This window comes from Poecilia latipinna, unplaced genomic scaffold, assembly GCF_001443285.1.
Source record: "Poecilia latipinna isolate Pla-1442-1.1 unplaced genomic scaffold, P_latipinna-1.0 Scaffold1009, whole genome shotgun sequence".
Lineage (NCBI taxonomy): Eukaryota > Metazoa > Chordata > Actinopteri > Cyprinodontiformes > Poeciliidae > Poecilia > Poecilia latipinna.
The window spans coordinates 282293-299150 of NW_015113625.1; the positions used below are offsets into that span (position 1 = coordinate 282293).

At 42.0% G+C, this 16858-nt stretch overlaps 2 protein-coding genes across 2 annotated transcripts in view; both read right to left on the bottom strand.

The window, feature by feature from the left end:
- Nucleotides 1-3623, bottom strand: LOC106958716 (oocyte zinc finger protein XlCOF6-like). The gene is made up of 2 exons (XM_015050764.1): nucleotides 3287-3623; nucleotides 1-2106 (listed from the first exon to the last, which is right to left on the bottom strand). The coding sequence occupies exons 1-2, from the start codon at nucleotides 3480-3482 to the stop codon at nucleotides 188-190; spliced, it is 2115 nt and encodes a 704-aa protein (XP_014906250.1). The 5' UTR covers nucleotides 3483-3623; the 3' UTR covers nucleotides 1-187.
- A 798-nt stretch (nucleotides 3624-4421) lies between these two features.
- Nucleotides 4422-16858, bottom strand: part of LOC106958717 (RAB40c, member RAS oncogene family) — a 17769-nt gene continuing 5332 nt past the window's right edge. The window contains exons 2-6 of the mRNA XM_015050765.1: nucleotides 10777-10837; nucleotides 9902-9962; nucleotides 9745-9822; nucleotides 7451-7673; nucleotides 4422-7054 (exon numbers count right to left, since the gene is read on the bottom strand). Of these exons, the coding sequence (XP_014906251.1) occupies nucleotides 6780-7054; nucleotides 7451-7673; nucleotides 9745-9822; nucleotides 9902-9962; nucleotides 10777-10837 (698 nt within the window). The 3' untranslated portion in view covers nucleotides 4422-6779. The remainder of the gene's footprint in view (nucleotides 7055-7450; nucleotides 7674-9744; nucleotides 9823-9901; nucleotides 9963-10776; nucleotides 10838-16858) is intronic.

Sequence of the window (16858 nt, forward strand, 5' to 3'; positions counted from 1 at the left end):
TTTTCCCCCCCATGTTGTCTAATTTTAAACCACTAGAGGGTGACACTGAGTCTTTGCCTGATTTTAAAAGAAACAAAATCATTCACGAATAAAAGTTGTCACAGTTATTAATCTACGTTCAGAAATGCACAAACACCAATTATTCCTAAAAATTACTAAACTTCTCCGCTGGATTAGCAGTTCTGGCTCAATCTTCCAGCTTTTTCCGGGACTTCTCCGAAGTGTGGATCTTCATCATGTGGAGCCGGACGTAGGTCTTCCGGTTGAAGGTCTTCCCGCACACCTGGCAGCGGTGGCGTTTCTCCCCGGTGTGCGTGTTGCGGTGCTGCGTCAGGAAGCTGCGGTCGCTGAAGCCGCGGCCGCACACCGTGCAGACATGTGGTTTCTCCCCTGAGTGGCCCCGGGCGTGCCGCAGCATGTTCTGCCGGAAGTTGAAAGACTTCCCACAGTAGCTGCAGCTGAACGGCTTCTCCCCCGTGTGGACCCTCAAGTGCACCTTCAGGTGGCCTTGTGAGTCGTAGCACTTCCCACAGACGTCACACACCCGCTTACTGAGATGGGTCTTAAGATGGAGCTTCAGGTTCTCCTTGGAGTCGAACTGGTTCCCGCAGACGCCGCAGAGCTCTGAGGTGTGGGTCTTAGCGTGATTCACCAGAGAGACGATGGAGCGGAAGGTTGCTCCGCAGTCCTTACACGCCATCTGTGGGCGTTTTGGTGGTGGAGACGAGTCAGTCTCTTCGCTCTGTGTCGCAGTCGGGCTTCCTGGGTTGCAGTCTTTGATGTGGATCAGCAGGTGGCGCTTGTGGGTGGTGTAGTCGTTGAAGCTTTTGCTGCAGAAGTTGCAAGTGTAGGGTTTCTCACCGGTGTGGATCCGGCTGTGACGCACCAGGTGAGGCCGGGTGGTGAAGGATTTCCCGCACTCAGCGCAGGGGAACGGCTTCTCCCCGGTGTGGATCCTCATGTGGATCTCCAGGTGGCCCTGCGAGTCGAAACACTTCCCGCACACCTCGCACACCTTCCCGTTCTTGTGGGAGTCCAGGTGATCCGCCAAGCTCTCTGGGGAGTCGAAATGATTCCCGCACACGCAACAGAGCTCCGTCTCGTGCCGCTTGCTGTGATTCAGCAGGGAGAGCACAGAGTGGAACGTCAAGCCGCAGACCTTACACGCCATCCGTGGTTTCCTTGCCGGTGGACTCCTCCTGCTGCCGTTTTCCGGCGAAGACTCACCGAGGCTGCTGTTCTTCACGGAGTGGACGAACAGGTGGCGCTTCAGGGTTGTGTAGTCATTGAAGCTGCGGCCGCACACTGTGCAGGTGTATGGTTTCTCCCCAGTGTGGATCCGGCTGTGGCGCAGCATGTTGGCCCGCGTGGTGAAGCGCTTCCCGCACTCGCTGCAGACAAACGGTTTCTCTCCCGTGTGGATTCTCATGTGGACCTCCAAGCCGCTGGAGCTAGAGAAGCACTTCCCACAGACTTTGCAGCTCTCCGCCTTCACGTGCGTCTTCAGGTGGGCATCGAAGAACTCCTCGCTGTCGAAGCGCTCGCCGCACACACCGCAGAGATCCTTGGAATGCGCCTCCATGTGGTTGACCAGCGACACAGCGAGCAGGAAGGCTCGGCCACAGACTTTGCAGCAGATCTGAGTCTTGTTCTTTTTGGTCGGGTTGAGTTTAGGAGCCACTGGGAGACGAGGAAGCTTAATCTTCAGCATTGCTACCCTTTTCTTTTTCTTCTTCTTCTTAATGCTACGTTTGCCTTTAGATTGGGAGTTGGCCCTCCATTCTTCCTCACTGTCAGCATCAGAGCAGCTCGTTGAGGCGCCGTCGGCGGCGTCCGGCTGCGTCGACGTGCTCGGGAGAGGCTCCTCCTCTTCCTCTTTAACCATCGCCTCGCTGAACTCTGTTGAACTGCTGACGTTTCTGACAAAGGGAGGCATGAAATTGACCTTGATGATGCTGCTGTCCTCCAGCTCCTGGCTCCGCCCACCGAGGCTGGAGGGATCGCGGTTTGTGTCCAAGCTCCATTCCAGCTCGTTGGGCTCTTCTTTCTGCTGATGGTCAGAGGTGAAGTCCTCGTCCCAGACGCACAGCGTCAACTGGGGTTCCTCTGCAGGGAAATACATAAAACCAAATTTAACAATAAAAGTTGTTTCTCAGACTGTCACAATAATACATTTTGCTGGACGATACATTTTCCCAAAAGTTATTGCGATAAAAGATAATATTGTTGTTTTGAGACCGTTTTCAAGAAATATAATGGTAATGGTATGACTAATGAACTTTGAGTTCAAATGAACATTTAACACTGGAACTGGAAGACATTTCAAAATGAATAAAACAAATAAAATGACTAATGGAGTCTCTGTTTTCAAAAAGGGTTGGTTGACACCAAACACCAGACTGAAGACTTTTATAATCCAGTTTTTGGAAGAAATAGAAGACTAAAATGATAAATCATGCAAATAGAAATGACTGAGCTCATTTTAATTTATCATGCGATTAATTGATTTATTGCTTATTGAGACAGGCCTAGCTGCTTCACATCATTAGAAAACGCATCCTTTTAACCACAAAAATAATCAATATTCATGTTTTGCCATAAGTCTGCAAGCTGTCTGAAGTTAACATCATGTTATTAACTCATGTTATTAACGGCACAGTTAATAACATCATGTTATTAACATGACGTCTTTACAGTTGCTTTCAAGTGAAATCCAAGACAAAAGTAACGAACAAATCTGCAGACTTTACAGCAAGTTCTCCTTTTTTCATAAGTTTTATTTTAAAAAGTGACTTTGCTCAACTGTTAAAACACCTGCAAATTATCGGGGAGTTTTAATTAGTTATCATTTTAATTTCCTGAACATCTGCAGAAAGTTGTTCATTTCTTTAAAAAAATAAATAAAAATGCACCGTGATTAAAAACAGACGTAGAATGTTAAAGTAAATTATACTTTTTAAAAACTTTAGACTTCTGTTCTAAGCAATTATCAAAAAAATAAAATAACGGTTTGTAAATGGAGTTTGGGACAGTGGTTACATAAAAGTAAAGAAAAAACGAGTAAAGTCTGTTAATGAGCTTTGGCGTCAAATTTGGGGAAAATATTATCATCATTTTAGTAGAAATTAAAAAGAAGGGAAACTGGACAAAAATCTGATTCTATTGTCTAAATTTAGTCAAACAAAAATCGATAACGGGCCTCTAGCTGCTTGAGATCCGGGAATTAGACGGAGCCGCAGCTCCATCCGGAGGCCCGTGTTTAAATCCCCGCCGAGAGCTCACGCACCTGAGTGTCCACCTGGACTGCCTGGAGGCTCGGCCACCACCTGGAGCATCCTCCGCTGCCGGTGGAGCTCCTGCTTGGAGAGCAGCAGCTCCTCCTCATAGTCTGAAATGGTTTTCTTCACCGCCTCAAAGATCTCATCTGCGGCCGCGGAGAGCCGCTCGTTCACCAGGACCCGGAGCAGCTGGATGCTGGACATGATGCGGGCGGAGACACTTTAATATGGGAAAAATTGCAGCTGGGGAAGAATTTTCTTGGTGTTAAAACCGAAACCCGACATTAAACTGCAGACTAGGGTCTTGTTCTTTCGAATCCTTAAGGCCGGTGCTGCCACCTGGCGGACCGGAGAGGGAACTGCAGGAACTTTATCAAAGGTTGAGGAGACAAAATTTATAAATTTTAATCTTGGGGCAGCACAAATTAATTAAAAATAAAAATAGAATAAAAAATACAGTGAAACGTTTAATTGTTTAGTATTTTAAGTGGCCCATAGATTCGATCTCCATATAAATTAATCTAAAAGAGCAACACCTTAGTTTCTAAAATCATTGCTATAAACTACAGACTCCTGTAGGAGTTCTGCAGTGTTATGAGGCTCCCAGGGATCATCTGGACCTTGTGCAACCAAAGCAAGAGCTGGGTTTGTGTCCAGGATGTGTGGGATGTGCAGAGGCTTTTCTGACCTTGTCCTGTCAGCCTTAACGATCATCTCTTTAGACCTGATTGTTCAGACCTGTCCTGTTTTATGAATGAACCAAACCTGAAATGAAAGTTCAGGTATTATTTGAGCTTCTGAGATGCTAATCATAGTATTAAGAACACCTTGTTGCCACGGTTACACAAAAAGAAGAGAGCAAGCAAGAAAAGGATGTAGGAAACAGAATAAATATGAGTTGATTTTGCATCACAGCCGTTTTCCCCCCACTCAACTTTCCACAGCTATGACTATTACTGTAAAAAAAAAAAAAAACGTGAAACATACCAATCTGTTTAATTGTGTTATTTAAACACCAGAACAAGTAGTTTTAAGGGAAAGTTCAGCAGAAATCTTTTTCATTCCTGTCGCGTCCAGCAGGTGGCAGCATTCTCCCATAAACTCATTACAGCGCAGAATAAACAGAAATGTTGAAAATTAAACTCAGACATTCAACAGTTTTATTGTGAAAAAGTCTTTTCATACACGTTGTCTTGAACTGTACAATCAATAATTTAAAAACATCATCATCATCATCATCATCATCATCGTCACAGACGTCCTCGTGTTTCAGCTCAGCAGCTTCAGCGAGTCATGAATGAACAGGAGTGTTTGTGCAGCAAAAATATTTGTTTGTGCTGTTATTGTTTTAAAGATATTTTTTAAAAGTTTCTAGAAGTCAAGAAAGGTCAACCAGCACCCCACCCCACCTTCTTCAAACAAATTTGGTGCTTTGTTTGTGCTGCAAAAAAGTTGTTTATGCTGCTTTTGTTTTGAAGATATGAATGAAATTTTGAAGGTCAAAAGGGCAACCAGCCCCCAAAATCTAATTTGGTGTCAATCAACTCCGTTACATTTGTGCAGCAAACAAAAATCATCACTATCTTTAAAATGATAGCAGCACAAACAAAACTTTTGCAGAACAAATATTTGACCTTTCATGACCTCTGGAAACATTTATTAATGTCTTTAAATGGTGCGCCAACGCAGCACAAAGGTTTGACACCAGTTTGTTAGATTTAAAGGTTGACCTTTAAACTTTAACATATTCAAAGCAAAAGCAGAACAAACTTAATTTTTTGCAGCACAAATGTTTGACACCAATTTGAAGAGGGAAACGTCACTCAGGTGAGCGAACAGCAGCAGAACGGGTCGGCGGGTCACAGAACGGGTCGTAGTGAGATCTGTCTGGAAAACACTCAGAGGAACTGGAACAGCAGCTTTTCTGTAAAACAGGACAATTCCTGGATCTATTTTTACAGAATCAAAACAAACAACGAGCCAGAACCAGAACCGGACCGGGACGATTAGTGTCTGCATCTCTGGAACAAGCAGAACCGGGTCAGAAGAAGCAGGACTTATTGATGAGAACCAGCATGAAAACGTGGAATAAAGAGAAAATAAAGTGGCAGCAGGAAAAGAGGAGAGACGAGATGAAGCCCTGCAGAGCATCTATTATTAACAGCAAGGCATCATGGGACGGCAGGCGGAGGCGGCGATGCGGATCACAGGGAGGAAGAAGAAGAAGAAGAAGACAACAGCGATGGATCCCCCGGGAGATCCGATCAGATGAAAAGCAGCGGCTCGGAAAAACTCACATGTTCCAACTCATTTAAGCACGAGCGCACTGCAAAAACAAAATCCTACCAAGTTTTCCTCCAGTTTCTACTGCAAACATCTGAGTAGACTTAAAATAAGGAAACTAACCAACGGGTCATTTTCCTCAAGATATAGGAGAGATTATTTAAGTCAATGATTATTTAATGTGGTTAACAGAGAACTAGTTCCACAGGCAGATTATTTCATTTATGACATGAACATTTTTATAAATGAAATAATCTGAGTGGAAATAGTAAAATCATTAAGAAATTATTGACTTAAACTCTCATATATGTTTCAGAAAAATTACCTGGAAGTTAATATACTTGAAATGAGACAAAACTGACAATACAGAAACTAGAGCAAAAATTATTTGTAAGATTTTGTGTTTTTGCAGTGAACAGAGAGTGAAACGTCCTGCAGCACCTGAATGCAGCGCAGGGAGGAAGGAAGGAAGGAAGGAAGGAAGGAAGGAAGGAAGGAAGGAAGGAAGGAAGGAAGGAAGGAAGGAGACATCAGGATCTAAACTTAAAGTCTGGAAGTGAAAATATTTTTAAATTTTCATTCTGGACGGGAAAATAGTGAAACTGACTGTTTTGGCTTCATTTGACTTAAATAAATGTTTTTTCTTCATCACTGAAACTACAAAAGAAACCGATCAAATCTGAAATTTAGCCGTTCAGATTCAAAGTGAAGCAGAAGAAGGCAAAAACAAACCTAAAAACTTTAAAAACGGGTCAGAGTTTTCCCTCATTAAGGCCCGGTTCTGTCTGAACCCGTCCAGCTTCCCCGATGTTCCCAAACATCGACCCAGAGCTCATCTGAGGTATTTCTAACAAAATACTGAATCTGATCAGGTCTAAACGAGGGAGACAAGAGGGGAGATGAACCTGAAGTAAACAGAACCGTCCGACCCAGTTAAATTCCCGTCCAATCAGAACTCAAAACGCTCCGATTAACCGCGAAATAAAAACCATAACGTAAAACCCGAATCTGGGAGCCAGTGGAAGTGGAACTGGACTGTGTTAGTGATAAAACATGGATCAAGGCACCAAAGCGAGCCTGGACCGGAGTCAGCTGTGGTTCTGTAGTGTGAAACGTTGGTTAGCTTATCGGGAGGAGAGCGGTGAGGTTCGGTACATGTAGTGACGCCTCTGCAGTCCGGCTCTCCGCCCCGCGGTGAAACGTCGCTCCGCCCGTCTCCTAGGAGATCTTGCAGTTGCTGCGGGTGCAGTTCTGCGGCGGGCTCTGCGGCGGGCGGACGGGTTTGGAGCGCTTCAGACTGTTGGCCTTGGAGCCGCCGGCCGGGTTGGCCAGCGAGTACGAGCGTCCGTGCATCATGACGGCGTTCATGCCGTTGGCCATGGAGAACGACTTGAGGTGGGACTTGATGGCGACGGGCAGCGGCAGCTTGTCGATGAGGTGGACGGGCGTGCACGACACGATGGCTCTGCAGCACAGGTCCTGCAGGCTGAACACTGAGGGAGGGAGACGGGTCAGAACGGGTCAGAACCACAGGACCGGATCGCTGAAAAAAGCAGCCAAACTGCAGCTTCGTTCACACAGCAGCAGAATAAATGAACCTGTCACTTTAACAATAAAATGCTCCAGAAATTATTGGAATAAACAATAACATTTTGAAACCATTTTCAGTTATAATAATAATAATAATAATAATAATACAGCCATTTTTACTGCTGTACTCAGAGCGAGGCTGTGGAGTCGTAAACTGTTCACACAGAAGTCATTAGCAGCATGAACGACCACGCAGAAAAAAAAAGACATCAGATTTTAAAAACTCTGAACTGATTAAAGGTTTAGCTGCACGGCTGGACCCTGAGCCGGTAAACAACGCCCCCCCTCGGCCCACTCACCTCTGTTGGGCCTCCAGAACTTCTCCATGCCGTGCCGCATCAGGACGATGCGCGACAGCTCCGTGAAGGACTCGATCACGTTGAAGTTGCAGAGCGGGCTGACCTCGAAGAAGGTCATGCCGTTCTTCTCGGCGTAGGCCCGGGCCTGCTCCGTGGGAACCTGCCGCTTGAAGGCCAGGTGCAGCCGGTTCCCGACCAGGATCCGCGGCACGCCCGGTGCATGCTGGGAACAAAACACAGCCGGTTTGGTATTGACTCAACAAGCTGCAGGTCTGTGCCTGACTGAAACACAAGACTCTGGATTTACTTTGAAGGTTTCAATCATCTAACATCTTTCTGCCAAACTATTTCAAGGAATCTGGAACCAGCAGAGAATCAATAGGTTCTCTCAATCTAAGGAGTCAAAATAAATGATGGAAAATGTTTCTTTGTGTATATAGAAAACAAAGAATCAGAATTAAATGGAGAATAAGTCTAAAAACTTTTTGAAAAAGTGAAATATCCCTTCAATGGTGACAAAAGATGCTGTGTTGAACAGGTTAGGATAGAGCTATGCTCTATACCTACAAAACATTTTTTGCACAAAATCATTCCTTGATAATGAGATTTTATTCGGCTCGATTTTTTGCATTTCAGCTATTTTAGGGCTCTGTCACTTTAAATCCAAATAAGCTGCTGCTAAGCCACGCCCCCAACTCAACATTTACTCACACACATGAAAATGTTTGCAAACAAATGCACAATTATAAAACCATACATTTCTGAAAAGCAGAAGTGGAGCCTCCTGCACAATCAACATGAATGCAGCAAGTGCTTTCTGGATGGTAAGTCAACAACAAAACACTCCTTTTCCAGCAGCCATTGTACAGCAGTAAAACCAGCTGACCAAATGTGCTGGAGCACCGCTTGGGTTGCTAGGTAACAATTGGGAGGTTTTTGAAACGGCTCATTTTCCAGACCCCAAAAAAACATTAAACTTATGTTTTTTTAAAACACGTCTGTTTTTGAGAGTTGAGATCCAAATGGAAGAATAAAAATGTGCAAAAGTGAATTTTGCATAAACACAGGGTTTGGCGAACAGAGAGAGAACGACGCCCCCTGGTGGAGTGGCTCTGGGTGATGAGCCTTACTCCTGATGTCTATAATCACCTCTGACTGAATGATCCGGATCGTGAAAGCTTTGCTTCATTCCCTACATGACTGGGAGAAAATTAATTTATGGAAAATAAAACAGGAGTTTTGTCTCAGCCGACAGGAAAGTTTCACTTCTTCAGACGTTTTAGATGTTTTCCTTTAACATCTGATCCAGATGATTTCAACTCAGCAGAATCTCATTAATCTGAAATCAGCGGCAGCAGAAAAGTCATGTAAAAGCTGCAGGGTGGGGCGTCAACATCCACAGAACATCAGGAAAACTCAGGAATAATTCAGACAGGTTGCATAACCAAACTGAAGGTCAGTCTCATCATATTTAACATTTATTCACAATTAAAACACAAAAACGAATTATTTTATGATTTATTAAGATCCTGCTAGAAGAGGCATTTTATATTTTGTACATTAAATCCACAACTGGCTCAGAAATGCCAAGATTTAGTCAATATTTACTGGAAAAAGGCAGTTAGATGACATCAAACTGTGTAAAGGGCCATAAAAAGCAAAGCAGATCTACGGCTCAGAACCTTTTTAAAAGATTAAATTCAGACTTCATGCAGAGAATTAAACCATCAGGCATTTTGAACAAACTTTAAAATATTTCAGCTTTGTTTCGTCCATTAAAGGTGTCAGAAGAGCCAGGAGAGCCGAGGTGGAGCAGGAAAAGCAGAGCTGGAGCCCACATTCCACAGACCAAAAATACCACACACACACACACACACACACACACACATCGATGCAGCAGACATCCTCTTTGTTTCCATGTCAGCAGGAAGGACACAAAGCAAGACGCTGGAATTCCCTGTTTGCGTCGTTTAGCTTCGCAGCGAAGCAGCAGGAAATATCACAAGTTTTTCCTGATCCTAATCTCATCCTTCAGGTTCCTATGCATCAAATATTTTGTTTAATGCAGCATAAACATTTTACAACAGAAAGAGACAGAAATATCTAACACGACCTGAGATCTGTGTTTGCTATTAACTAGGGCATAAATGATCATAACAATCAAGCAAAAAGAATAAGTGAGTAATCTAATACAAAAATTGCCCTGTTCTGTAGCAGGAATCACAGCTGGAGGATTTTCATAAATGAGCAGAAAAAACATTGATTGTTTGGTGATTGTTGGTGGCGTCTCTCACCTCGTCGATCTCCCTGATCCAGCGGTCGATGCCGTCGAAGGACCAGCGGTTGGTGATGTCATACACCAGCAGGATCCCCTGAGGAGAGACGGAGTCACCAGAATCAGAACGAGTCAAACGATCCCTAAACGTTAGCTTAGCAGGCGCTAGCTCTCACCTGAGCGCCGCGGGAATACGAGCGGAAGATGGTGCAGAACCGACCCTGACCCGACGTGTCCCTGTGGAGCAGCGCAGGGCGTTAGCACGACGCCAAGGCGGAAACACATCAGCACGATAACACAGGAACTCATCCAATAAACTTTAAATTCTAATAAATATCTAACACTGGAACTGGAAGATGTTTTAAATATACAAAATAAATAAACGACAAAATGAATTCTTTCAAAAACAAACCAAAGCACCAGACTGAAGACTTTTATCATCCAGTTTTTGGTAGAAAGAGAGAAACAATAAATCTCGCATATAGAAATTATAGAGTTTGTTTTAATTTTTCATGCAATTAATTGATTTGTTTGCTGCGACAGGCTCAGGTAGAATCATTAATACCCGACGTGAGCAGTTCACGCAGTTATTTTCTCAATCACTTCAAAGTTCTGCTAATGATGATAATTTGATGCTGACACTAAAAGAGGAATTTTTTTCTTTTAAGCATTATTTGTAACACGTACAAAGTGTAAGGTCACAAGATGATCAACATGCCTCATTAAAATTTCTTATTTTTGTGTTGGAGTTCTCATAAAATCGTTCTCATAAAAGAGTTGACCTGAATTCAAAATAGAAACTGTAAAACAAGATGGCCGCCCTCACACGTTGACACCTGAACTCAGGAAACCCAAAGAGCTCATCGGTGATAAACAAATCCAAAAATTTAATCTCAGTTTCTTGTTGAATGACCAAACGGCTCTCTGGAAAATATTTCCTCCAGAACCATGATGGAAACTGAATCCTTTTGGCGCCAGCATCAGTTTTTGTTGACCAACGTTTTCCTTTTCCTGTAAGGTTTTCAAACAGCAGCGGTTGGTGTTCGCTCACCACAGCTCCAGCTTCACCCTCCGGCCGTCCAGGAGGATCGTTGTGGTTTTATAGTCGATCCCTGCAGAGAGACGGGAGCAGCTGTTAGCAACACAGAGACGTCCATCAGGAAAACAGTGACTCAGCACCAGCAGGAAGCATTTAAACGCCACAGCGCTGCAGGGTTTCCCCCAGTGGATTATCAGCCTGGCGGGCTACCAGGCTTTACTTGTGCCCCCACAAGGCTAAGCATTGTTTATTTATTATTGTTCGTTTTTAATGTTTGCCTTTTTTAAGACTTTATAGTTGTTTTTCCGGTATTAATCTTCCAATAACACATTATCATATTTTCAAATTTCCTGCCAATGTTAAACATTTTAAACTTGAAAAATGTCAGCCGTCCAGCAGCCCACCACCGGGTTTAGAGCGTTTTCGGGGGGAAAACCTGAACTGTCAACCTAAAACATGTCAACAAGCCCCAGAACCAGCTGCTGCTGAAAACTTCACTCTCTTCTAGCGAAGCGACAGCTAACGTTTAATCAGAAAGCGCTGACGCAGCGTTTTTCACAGGAAGCTGGATGTTAAAAATAATTCACTTTCCAAAACAACACCTATGTTGTTCAGGTGACTCATGTTGACTTTCACTACTGCTGACTCGGTATAACGCAGCAGGAAACTGATCTCTGCCAAACCCGTCTGACCTGCTGCTGCGGTTTTTATGAAGCACATGAACACCTGAGGACAAACAGGTGCAGAGCAGAGCGGCCCGCTCCCCACCTGGGAAAACGTTTAAAGACTCAAACTGGGACTTTAATGCTTTAATTAGTAGAATAAAGTTTCACCTGTTAAAAAAATTTTAATGCAATTGCATTTATTGTTCTTTGTGTTTTTTAAATAACCTTTCTAGTGGAACCTTTCTATTCGTATGTTTCTGGTACGCCTGTAAATCTGATGCACTAGCTACATGCGCTAACAGCAGCGATGGAAGCTGCTTCTCTCGGCCTGATGGGGGTTAAAGTCGGTTTCAAAACCATCTCAGTGGAAAAGGCTGTTGTTGTGTTCAAGTTGTGCTAAAGTAAGCTAGCCTATCAGTGAAGCTATTCAAGCCTAAAATAGCATCTGAATGCGAAACACGTAGCAGCTAATGCTAATATCAGCGTCCACATTTCCAAAGGTTTTATTGAAAGAGAAAATCAGATGGTTGAATAACCTGAATAAATTAAAAACTAAAAGTTTCTGTTATTGAGCTCATATGTCTATTTAGTAAATAATTTATCAGGAAAAATTATTTTTAAATGAAAATGTTGCTTATTTTGACGATGTATAGTTTTATATTAAAACACAATAAATTAGACTCTGTAATCAACTTGATTGTAAATATTACTGTAATTGTAAATATTACATTATATTTTACAATATGTAAACAAACAAAAGAAAGTAGTGAAATGCTATTTGTCTTGTTAAACGGTGAATTTTAAGTCCTGCGTTGGGTTTTAGATTTCCAGTGATGCAGAGAAATGCTCTTTTTAAAGAAAATATTTATTTTACTATATATTTGATTATTAAAGCAGTCCCATTCGCTCAGATCAGTTTTACAAACAAACTCTGATCAGTGCAGCTCTAAGTTCCTAAGAGGTTCAGATAAATGATTAAAATGCAGCCAAATTTATGCTTAGTAAATGGAACAGAGGATTTATTCTTATGAGTGCGTACAGTTTAATTTCCCTCCCAAAGTGAGCGGACTGAGTTATCTGTGTCTAAATGAAGCAGCAGGAAGAGGAAGTTAGAAGGGAACATGATTTATTATGAAGGTCAGAGAAAATGTCTGCAGCCATGAAAAACAAAGTTCTTCTTTACGTCGGCTGACAGAGAAACGGATCATTAAAGTTTTAATATTTCTGCTTCGATTGTTATTTAAGGTAAACAACTGTTGAATCCTCACATCAACCTGCTAATTCATGAGGCTTTACAGCGAGGAGCTGCTCATCAGTCGGGTTTTCAAAACGACTGCTTCAGGTTCTGACGGGTCACCGCTGCTGGCTAACAGCATTAGCAACATCTCACAATTTCCAGGCAACTTAAAGCTGCAGTTGACCATAAGTGCTGCGCTTGCAGCCTAATTGAATTGGAGTGAGTGCAGGGCGGCGGTCCAAGAGCCGCCTTTCCGCTTAATGCCGGACCTCACTTAGAAATCCCAGATAATCGATATTCTCCTGTGGTGTCTTCGATTGAAGCCGCTTCCATTCAAAAGGAAAATAAAATAAAACTCAGACGGCGCTCAGACTGGAGCAGATTTAACTTTGAGGTGCATTTATTAGATTTTAGAGAGATCATGACATTAACAGAACATTTTCCATCTTTGACCATTTTTTTTTAAATAGTGAAGAGAAAATCTGAAGGCCATCAGTCATTTTGACAGATTTCGATTCACACACAGCCGTTTCCAGCTTTTCACAAACTGCAGAGGAAACTAAATCAGTTAATAATATTAACACTAATAATCCCATCTGAGTGTCTTCTGGCACATGAGGACAGGACGCTTTGTTCAGAGTTCACAGACTTCTGATGGCTTCAATTTGAGGAATGTTCCTGAATTTCAAACCTTTGGCTAAAGTGCTGCTTGTAATCCCAGTGTCCAGTAGAACATGGATCCAGATCATCATATTTAATTAGTGCAAACAGGTGAACAATTCATGTTCATAACATTTATTCATCTGTTTGACGAATTCTCTGTTCATCTTGCTGAATATTAATTAAACCAAATGAAATGCAATTGAATGTCATCACTTTAATTTTAAAAAAATGGTGGTCAAAATATTTTTATGTTTGATTGCATCTGTCAAAATGATGGACCACAAACATATTATTTTATTACAGCCACGCTGTAATAAACAAAACGATGCTGGATTCACTTCAAACCAGCAGGTGGAAACATCCGATTCTCATTTTGTTCCCCAACATTTCAAAGTTCACCTAAAATTTGCATGTCAGTTGGATGGAAACTGTGATAAATTTCTCATCACAGTAAGATTTTGATTATCATTGTCATGATAAATTCTAATTAACAAGGTTTGAAAACCCATAAAACTGCCCATATTGTCAGGATTCTTATTTTTCCATTTTTATCCGGAGTTTCTTCAATGAAAATATGATTCAATGTAAAATATGATTAAATGCAGTTACTGTGTGTATTTTAGTGATACAAGCCACAGACCAAGCAGGGAGTCGACAGCCAGAGATCAGGCTCAGCCAAGAAAATACTTTTATAGCATTTTTCCCCACTTTTGATGCGTCAAATATCAGCACAAAACATCTGCTGATGTCAGCATATTGAATTAAATCAGTAGCTGTTTGCACTAAACACTTCTTCACATTTTCCCATGACATTTAGCTTTAGCTGCAACTATTGCTTCCATGCGTCTGAAACAAATGACGGGAAAATATCAGACCAACCACCAGCAGGTGTAGCATTAGCTACGACTCTTTAAGGCTAAACAACATGTTGCTGTGAGAAGCTGCAGATGAAACAGTAAAGACTTTGAGTTAGCATTGCTACTCAGAACCAGAGCAGAAATTACAAACTCTTTATGAATACCACTGGTTCAGATTAGAGCTCAGAGCGCTTTTAAATCCTGCAGTAGGGTGCCGGTTTGTTAAGTCCCTAAGCTACCACTGTCAGACAACTGCCCACTTTTCTGTTCCCATGTTTGTTTCTATTATTTTGTTAAATACTGATAGCAGAGATCCCCAACATGAAATCAAGTGTTTTTTCCTTTCTACATTTAACTTTCTTCCAAATTAAAGCATAAAAACTTTAGACTTCGCTAAACTGGTTTGAAAACGTAGACATATTTAAGTAAATATTAAAGCAGATTATATTTTGATTCTACAAACCAAATAATGTTTTAAAAAGAGTTTCCATAATGAAAATACTCATTTCTGCATAATTGTTTTGCCATTTCTGCAGAACAGGAACTTGAGTCTGTGCACAAATTAACTCTGTGGTTTTCTGGCTCTGCTGTGAGGAATAATAAATTAAACCAGTGATGCAGGTGAACACTTTGAGGTTCCTCACATTCTGGGAAGCATAAGTCAGTTTTCTTATATAGGAAAAACATGAGAATGAGAACTAGAGCAAATTCTCATGAGTAAGAAGCAAAAAGAAAGTGAAGAAATGTGTTGCAATAACAGTCTGGCTGCATCTTTAAAGAGGATTAAAGAACATTCTGCTTTTTATTTAGCTCCAGCTCTCAGTTAAACCCACTAAAGCTCCTGTTTTATCTGGATCCAGTGATAAATGCCACCAATAAACTTCTCCATTAAACTACTGAACGATGGAGCAGAAAGCCAAACTGATTTGATTACGCGTCAGGAAAAAATAGAAGCTTAGTCAAATTATCTATGGAGCAGATAAACTGAAATGCATCACTTAAAGCTGAAATTACTCTAAATTTTTAAACAGGATTTATACTGGGCTCACTGGGAGAGATCATAACTTTCTAATATTCAACTAAATTCTGAAAAACTTAGTGGGACAGCATACTGATCATTTTCTGAGAAAGTCTTTAGATTTTGTCATTTTATTCCTGGAATGGGTTGAGACAGTGTTAGCTAATATAAAAGGTTGATAAAAACAACTAATTCCACTGGAAGATTATTTCACTTATATGAGAAATTATCTGTTTTTATCTAAATGAAGGAATTATTGGCTTGAAACAAGCTCTTGTTTATTGCTAAAAAATCAGTTCCAAGTTAGTTTTGATTTATTTCAAGTGTATTAAGACATTTGAACCAGAAACTAGAGAGAAATACTTACTAGATAGTAATATTTTGTGTTTTTGCAATGTAGGGAGTTATGCTTCAACTGGCACCCCAAAAATCAGGACCAATCAAAGCCTGCGGGCGGCCTCAACCAATCAGAATCTGTTCTCCTGAAATATTCAGGGTGCACAGAAGGAAACACACACACACACACACACTCAGCCCGTCTGCTGATGGAAATCAATAGCACCGCCGTCTCTGAGCGCGTTCAGCTGCGATCTGCTCAGCCTCCATATTTAATGAAGCCGTTTGATCTCCCCCACTGCCTCCTACCGGGTTCAGACGCCGATCCGACGTTTATTTATGTGGAGAAACTAGGAAATTATCCAGAAACGTCCAGAAGTCAATATCAAACGCAAACAGTCAGATGGAGCGATTTCATCTAAAAACAACTGGAAACTCTGGATTTTTCCTCTATTAGTCACAGAAACAACATTCCAGCTCAATCACTGTTCAGCATTTACCAATCAAAGCTAAATCATTATTTATAATGATGCGATTAGGAAAATAAACAGATTGTAGGTTACTGGAGTTCCTGGGGGCGCTGCAGAAAAAGCGGCCATCCTGCAGGCTGATGTATTTTTCATGAACTGTTGCTGTTTTTGCAGAAAGGAGGAGAGAATCCGACTCATCTGCAGCAGATCAACCGTTTCTGTTTCAGCACCTGACTGACATCAGCCACGTAATGAGGAGGAATTAGGATTAATTATTCTGAGGGTTTGTCCAGCTGTGCTCCAGCTGTTCACTGCATTCTTTAATGTGTTCCTTCCCTCCGAGCTGCTAAAGTGTTTCACACAGTCCAGGTTTCCCGATGGAAATCATCCGTCAGTGGTTGATTCATCCAGCCATTTCCAACACGTTTCATGTTTTAATGACCTACTTCTCAAATAGCAAATTTCCAAATATCCCAGTTTATTTTTAATCATATTTTCCAGTTTGTACCACTCGGCTTCTTTAGCCACCAATCACCTTCCAGCTGGATGTTGCACCGTGAATGCAGGTCGAACTGGGACAGATCATTTAAACTGGTTCGCTTCCACAGTCAAACCTTTCAGTTTCTATTAACTGAGCTTTTCTTTGTATCAGCTTCCTTCATCTGGTTCTGATCTGGTGACGACGCCTTCGGCTCTGAATAACTTGAAATCCATCTACAGATGGCGGCAGCCATCTTTACTGACGTAAACAGAACGCAGAGGCAGCCATCTTTACTGTAATAAAGAGAGCGCTGTGGCGGCCATCTTTACTGACATGAACAGAGCGCTGTGGCGGCCATCTTTACTGA